The sequence below is a fragment of the Eurytemora carolleeae genome, unplaced genomic scaffold, assembly GCF_000591075.1.
Source record: "Eurytemora carolleeae unplaced genomic scaffold, Eaff_2.0 scaffold2060, whole genome shotgun sequence".
Lineage (NCBI taxonomy): Eukaryota > Metazoa > Arthropoda > Copepoda > Calanoida > Temoridae > Eurytemora > Eurytemora carolleeae.
The window spans coordinates 8,369-24,982 of NW_019397976.1; the positions used below are offsets into that span (position 1 = coordinate 8,369).

At 30.8% G+C, this 16,614-nt stretch overlaps 1 protein-coding gene across 1 annotated transcript; it reads right to left on the reverse strand.

The window, feature by feature from the left end:
- Positions 1 to 2,838: 2,838 nt before the first annotated feature.
- On the reverse strand, positions 2,839 to 15,816 carry LOC111716499 (uncharacterized). Its single transcript, XM_023491971.1, has 11 exons — positions 15,745 to 15,816; positions 15,058 to 15,185; positions 14,734 to 14,793; positions 12,936 to 13,006; positions 12,084 to 12,138; positions 10,291 to 10,356; positions 10,139 to 10,219; positions 7,905 to 7,980; positions 6,406 to 6,476; positions 5,226 to 5,286; positions 2,839 to 3,232 (listed from the first exon to the last, which is right to left on the reverse strand). The coding sequence occupies exons 1-11, from the start codon at positions 15,779 to 15,781 to the stop codon at positions 3,135 to 3,137; spliced, it is 804 nt and encodes a 267-aa protein (XP_023347739.1). The 5' UTR covers positions 15,782 to 15,816; the 3' UTR covers positions 2,839 to 3,134.
- Between the last annotated feature and the right edge of the window lie 798 nt (positions 15,817 to 16,614).

Below are 16,614 nucleotides of genomic sequence, written 5' to 3' on the forward strand. Positions count from 1 at the left end.
TCCCAATATACACCTTGATATTCTTCCTTGGATAATATACAGGATTTCCCAATATACACCTTGATATTCTTCCTTGGATAATATACAGGATTTCCCAATATACACCTTGATATTATTCCTTGGATAATATACAGGATTTCCCAATATACACCTTGATACTCTTCCTAGGATAATATTCAGGGTGTCCCAATATACACCTTGATATTCTTCCTAGGATAATATTCAGGGTGTCTCAATTTAAACCTTGATATTCTTCCTAGGATAATATACAGGGTGTCACAAAAAACAACTTGATGTTCTTCCTTCGATAAAATAAGGTTTTCCAAATATACATTTAGATATTCTTACTTAAATAGAGTGTCACTATATATAGATATTCATCCAAGAATAATATACAGCTAGGGTGTCGCAATATATATTCATCCTTGATTAAAATAATTCTTGATAACAATTAAGAATTCCCGAGCAGTTATTATAATTTTACAACAACAAAAAGTTAAAGATGAATAATTTCGTCCCTTAAATCCCCTTTTCTTGGAATACCCTGTAGAGTGTAGATATTAGCCTAATATTTTTGTAAAATGTATTTAGAAACAAAAGTGTGTTTATACAAGCTTGGTGCTTAAAAGTAATTGGTCTGCTAGCTATGAATATATTCATTGAAAACTATTGAAATTGTTTAGAAGACATTTATATATTTAATCTCACCATTTGAATATGGAATATGGAATATAGAATATTCTTAAATAAAGAAAATTGCATGAAGAGTATTGTTTTGGAAGATGTTTTAATGGGAATGTATGCATATTTATGAGTGACTTTTCCCTTTAAAGAAATTGAAAACATGGAATGTCAGACATTCCTGGTTACCACAATAAATCTGCTAACTGAATCAGCAAAATTAAAAAAACACTAAAACATACAATCAACCTTTGTGAGTGTCTTAAAATACTGGTTTCGACCAAATTTCTTTTCTCAAATTATCAGAACCGGTAAAAGAAGGAAAAGAAATAAATAAAGAAATGATGTCAAGAAGAATTATAAAATCTTAATTTTTCTGTATTAATTATATCCAAGTCATGAATTTGAAAATTTTTGATTTTTGTAAAAAATGCATTTGATAAACTTGTAAACTTAGTATTCGTGAAAAGAGAAAAATGTCACACCCTGATATTTCCCACGATATTCATTTTTATTCCAGCCGTTTACCCGCGCTTAGTCGTAAATTGTGATTTTAACTATTTTTCTTTATAAAAGTGAACCCACTTAGTATCTCAAACCCCAGATAAGAAGATTCCTGTGGTTCTCCCGAGTTCCCCAACTAGACCTTGAGGCTAATCAGTCAAGGGGTTCCCGAGTTATAAACGGACATAAAAAACAGAGATTATAACTTTCTATAAATAGATATTGATATGATCTGACTGAAGGGTTGCACTTATTTGATGAAAAACAAACAAAAAACAAACATCTAAATTTTCAAAGTTTATTTAGAATTAGCTTAAACAAATAGATACAATCAAAATTCCTTGCAATAGTATTCAGTTTTTTTTCAGTTTTCTTCTAATTTATTTCAGAATATCAAATAAACACATTTTCTTCAGTTTTCTTGTAATTTATTTCAGAATATCAAATAAACATATTTTCTTCAGTTTTCTTGTAATTTATTTCAGAATATCAAATAAACATATTTTCTTCAGTTTTCTTGTAATTTATTTCAGAATATCAAAAAAACACATTTTCTTCAATTTTGTTGTAATTTATTTCAGAATATTAAATAAACATATTTTCTTCAGTTTTCTTGTAATTTATTTCAGAATATCAAAAAAACACATTTTCTTCAGTTTTCTTGTAATTTATTTCAGAATATCAAATAAACATATTTTCTTCAATTTTGTTGTAATTTATTTCAGAATATCAAATAAACATATTTTCTTCAGTTTTCTTGTAATTTATTTCAAAATATCAAATAAGCATATTTTCTTCAGTATTCTTGTAATTTATTTCAGAATATTAAATAAACATATTTTCTTCAGTTTTCTTGTAATTTATTTCAGAATATCAAATAAACATATTTTCTTAAGTATTCTTGTAATTTATTTCAGAATATCAAATAAATATATTTTCTTAAAGGTTCACATTAAACCTGTGGAATGTGGAAAATATTGTCGTTTTTCTAGGTTTAAAAGTTTTAAAATCTAAAAATTCCCACATGTTTTTCTGCAGTAGAAATGCGCAAATTACGTTTTTAGATAATCCACAATTAAAAATAATTAGATTTTTTAAAATTATTAACATATATCTAATTCATAATTGATCAGATCTATATGTTCAGTGTAAATTGGTCATTTTAAATCTATAAATGCTGGGGGATCTGAATCTTGCATAGACTGTCCCCTAGAAAAAGACCTTAGAGAATAGGTATAGGGTTGAAATGCATGTTCATAGACCAATTTTTCAAGGCCAGCTCATTAAAGGGAGGGCTGAAAAAAATGTAAAAAATATTTGTTTTTGTTTAAAACAAATAGCAAAATGTGACACATGTTTCTACATCAATTTTTCAAGGGCTTTAAACAAATATAGATTTTAGATTTGTAGCTTTAGTCGTAAAAAATGTATCGGCTGTTTTAGATTTTTTTTTTACCCAGACCGAACATTTTACCTGTGGCTGTACCCTAACCTTTGCATGAAAATTTTTTTTACAAAAAATCCTTGAATTTCTATTTATTAATAGTAAAAAAAATTCATGGTGATAGTGTCAAGAAGAAGAGTGCCAGGACATAAAAACGATAGAAGGGGGGCGCCAAACGCCAAAAAAAAAACAATTTTTAAAAAGCCTGGCCATCTTCAGGGATCTTAGTTTTGTATTGTTTACAGAAAAAAACTTTCTGACTTAAAAACGAAATTTATTTTTCTTATCCCGAAATTAAAGTGAATTTTACTTTCGCCTAAGTCATAAATTCGAGCGACAAAGGCCAATTAATACTTTACGCGATTTGAATTTACATTAAAGCAAATTTGGTCCATGCAATGGCGCAAGAGGGAAAGCAATTGTGTCGTGCAATTGACGGATTGGAAATTTATCTTGTACCTTATGTTCGTTGATTTAGAAGTATACAATATTGTATAAGGTAAAGTTAGTACAATTTGGTACAAAGCAGAAGTAAACATGTTACAAGAGAATAGGGAGACGTGGAAGAAGACCCATTAGCTCGAGCTAGCATTGATGGAAAACCTAAAATACAGGGTGTCCCAATAGACATGGGATTTAAGTGACGACTTCTTTATTGTCCTTGTTTTGCATTATTTACTCAACACGATTTAGTACATACAGTGAAATAACTCATGAAATGTCGTATTCTTCACTTTCTGATAATGGAATGATGCAAATATTTAGTTTTTTAATTAAATGATTAAATGGAACTCTTTAAAACTGTTCCCGCATATTCATGGCTATTTATTTATTTTCGCAAATACGGAAATTTACGTAATGTAGTATAAAACTCATTGAAAAATTGTCAAGACGACATTTGATAAATTCTTCCGATGTATTCGCTATAAAGGGTGTCACTGTAGTATCCCAGTTACAAATGTAAACATCTAAAACTAGTTGGTTCAGGAATTCCAAAATGTGGCACACCATTTTTGCACAATTAAAATTGACTGAGACATATTCATATTCCATGTTTATTAAAAACAACAACAAAATTGCCCAAATACTTGATATCTCCGTCAATTTTGATGACACACAAAATGTAGACCACATTCTCAGAAGCTTATCAGACATTCAATCCTTTAATGAAACACTTGTTGCCAATTATCGGAATTCAAACACGATTTTCAAGTCGTCTCTTAATTCCCATGTTTTTTGGGACACCCTGTACATGATAAAAGGGACTGTAAAGGAAAAATTAAAGGGGTATAGGCCTAAACCTGAGAATCTCAGGAGTTGATTGAGACATTTAAGAGTTTTCTCTAATGTTCTTGTCTCGAAAATTGATATAAAACTGTGTCAAAATTTTAGCAAAACGTATATTTGTAAGATTTTGCATAATATTTTTAGTATTAAACAGATTATATTCAACAAATACACAGCCAATCTGAAAACAACGGTATCCAAGAAAAGCCTGATAAACTCAAGTTTACTCCTATTATTATTTGAATTTAATAATTTTTCATTTTTAATAGATATAATTGATAATATTATTCATGCGTCTGGAACATGTCACCAAAACTCCAACCAATGGCAGTGCAGTAATTGTGTCACTTGTCTCCGGCTGTATCACATGACCAGTATACTGCACTGCCATTGGAGGGAGTTCTGAGATGGAATTTAAAGAATTTAAGCCGCGGTTTAAATCCGCCAAAACCCGGTTTAAATTTAGCGCCGGCTTAAATCTTGAAAGATTTGATACAATTTTAAGTGGAACCAACCATATTTAAACCGCGTCCTAAATTTAAACCGCCGCTCAAATTCTTTAAATTCGGCCACAGGTCACATGATACAGGCGTATATCTTACACATATACGTTTTGGTATAATTTTGACACAGTTTTATGTCAAATGCTCGAGACAGGAACATCATATAGATGCCCTATAGATATTGTTCAACTCCTGAGATTCTTAGGTTTCAGCCTATACCCCCTTTCATTTTTCCTTTACAGTCCCTTTCACTTTTTAAATTATATAATGTCAAGAAATACGATTTAAAGTTTTACAGTTTGCTTTGTCTAAATTATTGTTTTAAATATTGGCAATTCCTAATGAGGTTTAATCTAACTACAGTTTTCTTATTTTTAAAATATGCGAAAAAATTCGCACAATGTAATTAAAGCAAACTTAACGAGAACACGATTTTATAAGTTATCTTATCATGTAAAATACTACATTTCTCAAAACAGATGTTAAAACAATTGCCAATATATACATATGTAGAAGTGTAATTTAAAATGATTCTAAATTTAAAGAATTTTAGCCGGTGCTCAATTAAACCAGTTTTTGCCGATTTGAGACGCGGCTCAAATTCATTAAATTCGGCCTCTGTGTGATTTCTAAAATCGGAGGTCTGATGTGAAAAATTTAGAATCTCTAACAAATTAGAAGAATTGATATTGTATAAAAGGGGTCTCCGATCGTACCCCCTGGGACCCATAAATGCAAATATAATATGAAGAAATTCTGTGCAGTCGTCTCTGAAGCCTTATCATGTAGTTCAACTGTTAACTAACCTGGAGAATATAAAGTAGATCTTGTTATTTTATAGTTGGTCCCAGGCAACTCCAGCTCACACTTAAACAATTAGATATTTTATCTTGAAACGATTTATTACTAACTTGTTAAAGTGCCTGGTGCATCGGGAATTTAAATCTCTCCCGATTGGGCAATTTTTGTCTAATATAGAATTTTGAAATAGTTTATTTGGGAATTTTAGATTATTAACTTGGGAGCAAACATATGCTGGGTTTCTGTTAAAGTTTATCTCTATCTATAGTAATGGTCTTTCTTTGTTGGATTCTTGCAATATTTCCCCCAACATACTCTTATAATATTCTTTAACGAATAGATCAGCTCCTTGCTTTAGATTTTATTTACATAAACATGTTTATCTTCTATATAAGAAATATGCAAACAGTATAGACTAAAAACTGATTAAGCGATGTTTTGTACAAAATTTTCAATATGCTTGCTTGCTTAGGATTTTAAGGTATAAAAATATAAAAATGTTACAAAAAAAATCTAAAATATTTTTGAAACATAAAAAAATCTACGGAACCAAATTTTTTTTATTCTATTATTTTCCAAAATGTCATAAAAATTCAAAAATAATTGAAAGAGATATAACAAAACCGCAAAAAATCTAAAACTTAAAATTCACGAATTTGGGGATTGACTGGGCATAATTATTGTAAAATTCTTGAATAAATGTTTTCTTTAAAATAAATAGGCCCGCTGATCTATTGAACCATATTAACGACATTTTTTCTGGAATCCATGGGTGACATAGTCTAAATTTTTTTTTTATTTTGGCAATGCCGGGTACTCCAGCTAGGTGCATATATTTCTTGTTAATGCGTTTTCATTTGTCTGTTTGTATCCCAAAAATGTGTAAAAGGTTTCTTTTCTAATTTCTACTTTTCAACTTTGGACTTGTTAAAAGCACTTGACAAAGAAAATTGTACAATTATTTCAAATAAATGAAAAAGTTATTAATGGTCCTTCCAGATTTCTCGTCAAATGTATTAACAAAATTAACTTTTAAACTTATTATGAAAAAAAATTTTATTTCACAATGAAATTATTTAATGGTAGTGTAATTGCAAGCGCCACCTGTGGAATTTCAAAACCCTTGAAAAATATTTCCTATTTTACATAAGCGATCAGAGCTTTCTTATATTGATATTAAGTTACCTGGAAAAGATTTTCAATATGTAGTGAAGAATCGTCCAGAATTATGTACACAAGGACCTTCCAGGCACCATCTCTGTACAGTATATAGTGTAGAGTCATGAACAAAGTAATTAAAAAGTCATGTACTCAAAATAAGACATTGAATTACTGCGATTCAAGGAAAGTTGACATAGTTAGATGTATCTATCATCTATTTATCTATCATCTATCTGTCTATATATCTATCTATCTATCTATCTATCTATCTACTATCATCGATCATCTATCTATTTATATATCAATCTATCTATCTATCCATCTATCTATCATTCGATATATCCCTCTATCTATCTATCTATCTATCTATCTATCTATCTATCTATCTATCCATATATCTAACTATCTATCTATCTATCTATCTATCTATTTATCTATCTGCTCTATTGATTACGAGGATAAAGGACATAAAGTAAAAAAAGTCTTAAAGGATTATACAGATTGGATGGATGTGGATGGATAGAATGGATTGAGAGATAGATAGATAGATAGATAGATAGATAAATAGATAGGCAGATAGATAGACAGATAGAAATGAGGATTTTTCAGATAGTTGGTCAGATAGATAGACTATAGAAGATGGGATTATAAGAAGGATGGATTGATAAAAATTCAAATTGATAAATTATTTCCTCTATTGGTAGCCAAATAATTTACAAACTTTTGTGTGTAGAGAAATTGAGTTTTTGCCATTGACTCTGCAATTTTTTTATCGCTAAATCTGTGAAACCCAAATTCCTAGACCTTAGATTATTCAAATTATGAAATCTGTTAGATCAAATAATCAAAGTTGGCAATATCAAAGGTTTACACCATCAGTATGCAAAGATGTAAGCAGTTAAAAATTTAAGTTGGTGGCAAGAACTAATTTCTTGAAAAAGGTCTTCCATCTCAAATTTGTTCATGACCGAATTACCCCTTTTTAAGTGGGAAAAGACATACATTCCCTTTCCTTTCTCCTTCCTCCACTTTAGTTTCAGTAGAAGTAAACATTTCCATTTACTGATAGCGCCCATTTGAAGGATTCATAACTCTGATTGGATAATGAGATACATAGAAAGATAGATGTTACTGTCATACTATTTCTATTGGTTCAGAATAGACAACAAACACATGACTGAACCCTGATTGGATCAGGCGCTAATGGACTTGGCATACAGGAGTGCCTCCTTCCTTTCCCTTCCTCCTTCTTTCCTTTCTTTCCCTTCCTCCTTCCTTTCCCCCTCTCCTACTCTCCTCCTTTCTTTCCCTTCCGCCTTCCTCCTTCATACATGCTAGTAGTATGAGTGAGGAGAAGGATGAAGGAAAAGAAAGGAGGATTATGAAGAGCAGGGATTGCGTGAGGATGGAACACCAAGGCCTAAATCTCTAGAGAATCCTTCAATAAACAATCAAGAAAGAAATTGGTTCAGGATTTTCTTATAATATAGAATAATAAAAAAGTATGATATGACTAGTTACACCCCTGTATCTATCTGTGACCTGATGCACCCCTTTCAATCGAACTCTGCTGGGCCCCTGACCATGGTAAAGTTGAACCTGAAAACAAAAAGTTTAAAGGGACTGTAAAAGAAAATTGGAAGCTTTGTTTGATCAAGTATAAATGTAAGGTATCAATTTTTGAAGTTTTGAAAAGTGATTATTTTCTTTACAAAACCGACTTGTGCAATTCTGATAAAGAAAGCAAAAATAAATTATCAAAATTTTAATAGAAAACTATCAATATTTTACACATTATTAATAAGATAAAAGTTTCAAGGATACCGTTGCGAACCTGTCATTGTCATCTTTGCATGGAGGGTAGCTTACTTCAAATTAACTTTATATACAATCTCTTTAACAGGTAAATAAATAATAAAAAAAGACTATAGTTTTTGCGATTTATAACACTATTTTTTCACAGGCAGCCGTAGTACATTTGAATTTCCGAGCCAGGTCAACCTTTCCAGTCCTAGTATGTACTGTATCGCCCGGACATGGGGTAACTAAAGCAGACACTTGATAGGACTAGCCGGTGCAGCAAGGTTGACGCGGTCAGACTTTAGGTTGAATTTACTTTTACTAAAGGGTCAGAGGTGCGTGATTTGGGTTCCCAGTGCTTTAATTCTTTGTAGATCAGACAGAAATTTTCTATTTTTACAGCCTTTTTACATTTCATTTGTTCTGAGCTTTAGCGAGGGACAAAAAAGAAAAGGTGCATATACAAAAGAAAGGTGCAGATACAAAAGAAAAGGTGCAGATACAAAAGAAAAAGGGGCAGATAATAAAGAAAATATAAATATTTTTTTTTTGCATGGAATTTTTAATTTTGTTTGTTTATTTAAGGTTTAATTCAAATTTAATTTACAAAAGTAATAAGTCATAACGTAAACCAAAAGCAAACAAAAAAGGGGAAAAAAACAATAAAAAAAATTTCCCTTTGATAAAAAACGGTTTGCTTTCATTTTATTCAAGTTTATTTCCACAAAAATGCGCGATTTTTTAAGAAAAAATATAAAAACAAACTGCTTTGCTGGTAGATAGATAAATAGATAGATAGATAGATAGATAGATAGATAGAGAAAAATAGTGCCGGAGATTGCAAACAATGTGAAGAGGACTATACAAACTAGAAAACATTCCATCATGGTATAAATGGGAAGAATGTTTACATAACAGTCTAAGTCCTTTGTTCAAATCTAGAAAAAGATTAAATTTTACTTTTGATTTTTAGAGATTTCAATTAGAAGAAATGAGGAACTCATGATGTGTACCTGTGGTCTAGGGATCTCATGATGTGTACATGTGGTTTAGGGAACACATCATGTGTACCTGTGGTCTGGGGTACACCCCATGTCATGTGCACCTGTGGTCTAGGGAACACATCATGTGTACCTGTGGTCTGGGGTACACCACATGTCATGTGCACCTGTGGTCTAGGGAACACATCATGTGTACTTGTGTTCTGGAGTACACCACATGTCAAGTGCACCTGTGGTCTGTGGAACACATGATGTGTACCTGTGGTCTGCGGAACTCATGTTGTGTACCTAAGGTTCAGGGAACACATGATGTGTAACTGTGGTCTGGGGAATACACGATGTGTACCTGATGTCTGGGAAACACATGATTTGTATCATGTGGTCTAAGAAACACATGATGTGTACCTGTGGTCTAGGGAACTCATAATATGTACCTGCAGTCTAGAGAATACATGATGTGTACCAACAGTCTAGAGAACAAATTATGTGTGCCTATGGTCTGGGGAACACATAATGTGTACCTGTGTTCTGGAAAACACATAATGTGTACCTGTGGTCTTAGAAACACATTTTGTGTTCCTGCGATCTGGGGAATTCATGATGTGTACCTGCGATCTGGGGAACAATATATGTGTACCTGTGGTCTTGGTAACATATGATGTGTACCTTTGGTCTGAGGAACCCATGCTGTTTCATTAGGTGTAGGGAACACAATGATGTGTATTTGTGGTCTGGGTGACACATGATGTGTACCTGTGGTCTAGGGAACACATGATGTGTACCTGTGGTTTAGGGAACACATGATGTGAACCTGTGATCTAAGGAACTCATGATGTAAACATTTGGTCTAAGGAACACATATTGAGTACCTGTGGTCTAGGGAACGCATGATGAGTACCTGTGGTCTAGGGAATACATTATGTAAACATGTGGTCTAAGGAACACATTATGAGTACCTGTGGTCTAGGGAACGCATGGTCTACGAGGCAGGATATGTTGACCGAATGGAAGCTAGTGTGCCTGTGAATCAGGTTCACCTGAATGATAACAAAATTAAAATTAGTATTAATTCTAACAATATTTTTTTGATATTATAAGTTGAACTAACCTGTGTTGGTGGACTATAAACTACCATCATACTAGAGAGCGACACCTCGTTTTCTAAAGTGGAAACCTAAAATAAAATTAGTTTTGAAAGTTCAATATAAATCATTTAGAGATTATTGAGAATTATAGATATGCGTGCGAAGAAATTCGTTTTCAGTTTTGGCACAGGTTAGCTACGTAAAGTATTGATAAACTATTAAAACTTTATATTCCGTTCATTGCTAAGTTTTTTTTCGAATTTAACATTTTTTTACTATACTTATGTTATCAGGCCTCAAAAAAAGCGTCAAATACCAGACGAAACTATTCAAATCTAAAAGGTTCTTTCTGAATCCGTCAAAATCCACCCAAGAAATCGTAATAGACCTTGTATACCTTATACATATAACAAACTGTATGAAATAAAGTAGAAACAAATCTGTATTTATTGGGAGAAAATTAGTTGGAAAGCGATGACTAAAGGATCGGACTTCGCTGAAAAAAAAAATTTATATCGTTTTTGAAATTGATAAGTAAAACTTTGTGTTTAAACTTTTCAAAGTTTTCTGGTCATCACTGTAGTTATATAAACTAAAGTAGAATAAAATATTTGATAATGAAAAAGTAGCAGTTTGTAAAGATATTAAGCTTACAGGTCGCTTCGCACCCAACTTCGATTTTAACTTCCATTTCCATTTTGTATTTTCTCTTCTTAAATTATTAAACATAAAAAAAAATTCGAGAATTTATCGATCTGATGTTTTGTGGGTTTTGTAAAATCTTCGAATGTTGACCATCTATTAAACTTCCCTATAGTCATGTGAGGTCCAAAAAAAAAATTAGATCGGATCGGTTCAGCCGTTCTAACGTTTATTGGATACAAACCAACCAACAAACACAATACTGGTAATGATTTAAAGATAAAAAAGGTTTTTTTACAGCAAATTTGATATTTGCTGAATACGAATCTTTTGTAAAGTATGAATAAGCTGTGCAAAAAAAACCAACTATATCTGAAACCTTTCAATGAAATGTCAGTGCACAACCTTGGAACATCAAAGCGATAAGATGAGTAAACATGAGATAAGATAAGATAAGATGAGTAAACATGAGATAAGATAAGATAAGATAAGATAAGATGAGTAAACATGTTCTTCAAAAAACGAAGAATATTATTCCAAAAAACCTTAATGCGTTTCTACAATTTTATTAAAAATTGTAGAATTAATTCTTTAAATATTTTTAACAATAACGCTATTTAACATTATTATAGAAATATGTCTGATTACTTTAGTATTTTTTGTATTAATTCAATGCGATATGTATCTATATGCGATAGTATTTATCTATGTTTAATCTCATTGAGATGATTATTAGACTAAAAATATCTTATTTTGGCATGTGGAACTTTTTTCATTATTTACTAAGTATGTGTAAAAAACCTGAACTGATCAAGCGCAAATTTTCATGTTTAATATGGCCGGTCGAAAAAAAATAATATGTCTTTTAAAATATTCAGATTATATTTATTCAGTAATCGTCAATCAGTAAAAAAAAATTTTTTTTTATATTTTGTAAATTTACCTATTAACTCAAATTTGTTATACCTTTATATTGCAACACAAATGTCGTAAACTTAGATATTTAAAACTGTGAATTTTGTAAGATCCAAAAAGTCTAAATTTTAAATAAAAAAGGCTTACACCATGCTGGTTGCACAGATATAGGGACTAGGAAAATTGATATATTGAAATTTTACTTTTTATATCGTTATATATAAATGTATTATTTATTATTATTTTTTTCAAATTTTACCTTGCATGTATACTCGCCCGACATATCAACAGTAGGATTGTACAGAAAAAGAGCTCTAAAAATTATTTTTATCATATTTTAACATGTTTTTTTATTTATCATTTATAAAAAGCAATCTATTTAACAATATGGAAAAATTAATCTGAGCTGAAAACTTTAGAATGTGATATCCTTAATCCCGATCTGTTAATTAATCTGGAGATTTATAACAAGAGGAGAACAAGCATTATTTAATCTTAAGATTTAGAAAAAGAGAGGATGAAGAATTGATCCCGATATCCACCATTCAAAAGTTCCCAGTTCTTCAGTTAATCCTTCAGGAACTGTGAGCCTAATGTCAAGTGACCCTCTATACACAGGTTTATAATGGTACCCTCCAAACTTGTTCTGCAGTATAAATTAGAATTTTATAATGTTTATACATTTTAAACTAATTATTTATAAATGTGGTTTCTCTACAATAGTTACTTGGGCATTTCTACTGTAGAAAAACCAATTTTAAACAATATCAAAAGGTCCAAAAATATTGATAATATAAAGATTCCAAGGAAATCGTTCTGAAGCTTTTCATGGAGGGTCAAAATTTGTCAAAGTGTAAGAAAAAAAATATTTACAAAAAAAAACAGATTAAAATACATTTGTGTTTCTTCTAAATTTGACCATTTATATTAATATACATATTTAAAAAAGAACTAAATTCACCGTATTCAAAAAATAAGTTAACATTTTTAACCATTATTTTTTTGAACTGCTAATCCGTTTCGTTAACGATATAAAAAATCATCGTTAACGGACTCTTCCGTTTATTTTCGAAAACCTCCGTTCCGTTAACGAAACTTTGTCCAGCCCTACCTATGCTTAGTATAGGGATCTTTACTAATCTCGAAATCTAGATCTATCTTCCCTCTCATAGCTCCCAACCCCTAGATTAAACTTGAGATTAAACTGGAGATTAAATTTGCGATTAAACTGGAGATTAAATATGAGATTAAACTTACGATTAAATATAAGAATAAACTGGAGATTAAATATGAGATTAAACTGGAGATTAAATGTGAGATTAAATATGAGATTAAACTGGAGATTAAATGTGAGATTAAATATGAGATTAAACTGGAGATTAAATGTGAGATTAAGTATGAGATTAAACTGAAGATTAATTATGAGATTCAACTGGAGATTAAACATGAGATTAAACTGGAGATTAAATATGAGATTAAATATGAGATTAAATATGAGATTAAACTGGAGATTAAACTGGAGATTAAACTGGAGATTAAATATGAGATTAAATATGAGATTAAATATGAGATTAAATTTGAGATTAAATATGAGATTAAATATGAGATTAAATATGAGATTAAACTTAAGATCAAGGATAAGATTACATATGAGATTAAATATGAGATTAAATATGAGATTAAACTGGAGATTAAATATGAGATTAAATATGAGATTAAATATGAGATTAAGTATGAGATTAAACTGAAGATTAAATATGAGATTAAGCTTTTGATTAAATATGAGATTAAACAGTAGAAATTAATTACCAGATTAAAACAAACTTTAGACAAACCTTAAATTAAACCTTGAATTAGACCTTAATTTAATACGGTATGAAATAGGTTACTTTGACACGTAAATAGATGTATTGCTTTATAAAACATTATTATTGTGAACTAGCTTTATCAGTCGTGGGCATTTCATGGTAAATATCATTATAGACGTCCTTTTAGCTGTAAAGTTACGAAGTATTAGCTGTGAAGTTTAAGCAGGGGGCTATTAACTATTTAAAACACTGTTATTTTGGTTCGCAGTGTTATAAAGTTTTTGGACAGAAATTTCTCTTTATCGAGAAGGTTCAAGACTTTTTAGATTTCATTTTATCCCGAGCTTTAGCGAGGGACAAAATATAATCTAAAAAGGCGAGAACCTTTGAGATATAAAGAAAATTTTTAGACTTAAAACTGTATAGCACGTTTATTATGAAATTCACGTTGAAGTGAGGAAGAATGATAAAGTACATTGTACACTGTACACAGTACACAGTGTTTTTGTTTTATTTTTGTAACTACATTGGATGAAACTTAGATGGCGTATTTTATGACTTGGCAAAGAAAGAAAAAAGTTTATAGTTACAGGGAATCATGAATATATGGCAACAGTTTTTTCTGAAGTCTTATATTTTGTGGGTCAACCTGTACCTGTGGATGGGAGGGTGGTATCCATTGATAGATTGGAACAGTTTGAGAGTTTAGATAGTTATCAAGTTTTTGGACAGAAATTTCTCTTTATCGAGAAGGTTCAAGACTTTTTAGATTTCATTTTATCCCGAGCTTTAGCGAGGGACAAAATATAATATAAAAAGGCGAGAACCTTCGAGATATAAAGGAAATATTTAGACTTAAAACTGTATAGCACGTTTATTATGAAATTCACGTTGAAGTGAGGAAGAATGATAAAGTACATTGTACACTGTACAATATATGTACACAGTGTTTTTGTTCTATTTTTGTAACTACATTGGATGAAACTTAGATGGCGTATTTTATGACTTGGCAAAGAAAGAAAAAAGTTATAGTTCCAGGGAACCATGAATATATGGCAACAATTTTTTCTGAAGTCTTATATTTTGTGGGTCAACCTGTACCTGTGGATGGGAGGGTGGTATCCATTGATAGATTGGAACAGTTTGAGAGTTTAGATACCACTGAAACAACGCAATAATTGATATTCCACAATTATTTCGAAACAAATGTGTAACAAAATTATTTGAAAATTTAAATAATTAATAATAAGAGTTAGATAATTGCAACCAGTTCTTCATAACATTTGATTGCCATAAAAAAGAAAATATTTTCAAAAATAATATAAATAAAGTTTCAAATTCCGTTATCTGGAGACATGAAAAAATGCCGGGAAATGGTAAAATGGCGGGAAATAATAAAATGGTGGGATATGATAAAATGTGTTCCTTCAGCACCATGCCACGTTTCTCTTCTTCTCCAAGAGAGAAGGGACAGTCTAGCACCACGTGGGGAACAGTTCCATTCTGAACCAGGGGAGGCACAGATAGAGATTCAAGTCGAACCAGGTTAACTCCTTGACAAAAGGTTCTTTTGAACATTTTTTTTAGCACCTCGATAATCTAATTACAATTGTTAATTATTGGTTTAGATATTTACAAAGATTAAAGACCCTACAGGAAAGATAGCAAAACTCAAGTGTTTATATTTCTGTGAATTTCTCCATTGTTTCTTACAAGCAATAAATGCGCAAGTCACCTTTGCAGAGAAACAACCAATAAAAATGAACGGATAAGAAAATGAATCTAATTCCTAATTAATCCGGCAAATAATTCTTAAACACTTAGTTTCCAAACTGTTTTATGTTTAAATTGATAGAGGTGGCAGAGTAAAAACATATTTATGTTCGAATTTATCCAGGAATAAATGTCATCGAGTTCACACAGTACGCACTTGCATTTTAGGTCTTTTTACACAGCATTTGATAGATAATAACACTGAGTTCGAGGCCCCCAAATTATTAGTCAATGTTTTAAAGGGATACTGTTGTAAATCAGGGATGTACCTCTTTAAATGGAAGGTCACTTAAAAAAACGTTTACAGTCCCTTTAACGTAAATGAACCAGATACTTTACCTTGCAGGGAAATTAAGGAAAGAAAAATGAGAAGCATTTTATCGATATTTTTCCATTTCTTTCAAAGGTTCTGAAAAAAATAATTATTTTAAACTCTCAAACATTTCCTTCATCGTAAATATGTTGTTCATCTTTGTTGTGAAATAGAAAAAAATCTGTAAAACTGTCCAAACATTTTTTTAAGGAAATGGAAATCAAAGCTTCGAAAAATTTGATTTTTTCTATTATAAACTGAATACATGTTGGTAATATTTTAGGATGATGACTAATTATATAATCTATTATTTGCAATGAAAATTTTGTAAAATTCGGTTTGTCGATTTATCTAACATTTCTGGTACAACTTTGTGACCTCGCAGCTCCTCAAGTTTTGATTTTATGCACAAGTATGAAGATAAAAAGTTTATCCGGTTAATTATAAAAAATTCACAACATTTTTATTCTTTTCAATAGCTCTTCAATAAGTAAAGTTATTTTTGAAAACTTATGAGATTTCAATCTTATACGTAGAGATATGATTTTAGTTGTACGCGAACAAAAGAAAATTTGTGTGTGTGTTCCCTGGCAGTTTGTTCTACACTAAGGATGGTAAGAGTCCGGTCGGAAGAAACCTCCAGGGTTTTGGAACAACTCCAATAGATTAGTGCCCTGTCTTACTACAAATCACTTTATAAGTATTCACAATTTGTGATTAGGATTCAGAGTATTCTCTTTAACCCTCATCTCTTTATTCCCCCCATCCCTTCATTTCCTTCCATTATTATCTTTACCCCATAATATTCCTTCCCATCCTTATCTTTACTCATAATATGCCTTCCTATTATTATTTTTACTTCCAATATTCCTTACCATCATTATCTTTATTCTTAA

What these genes read in the sequence shown, in the direction of transcription:
- LOC111716499 (XM_023491971.1), bottom strand. Translation starts at nt 15,781, where the DNA reads ATGCTTCTCATTTTTCTTTCCTTAATTTCCCTGCAAG. An exon ending in TTCCTTAATTTCCCTGCAAG is followed by an intron (nt 15,186 to 15,744) that starts GTAAAGTATCTG and finishes CCTTTTGTCAAG; the next exon opens with GAGTTAACCTGGTTCGACTT. An exon ending in AACGTGGCATGGTGCTGAAG is followed by an intron (nt 14,794 to 15,057) that starts GAACACATTTTA and finishes GCGTTGTTTCAG; the next exon opens with TGGTATCTAAACTCTCAAAC.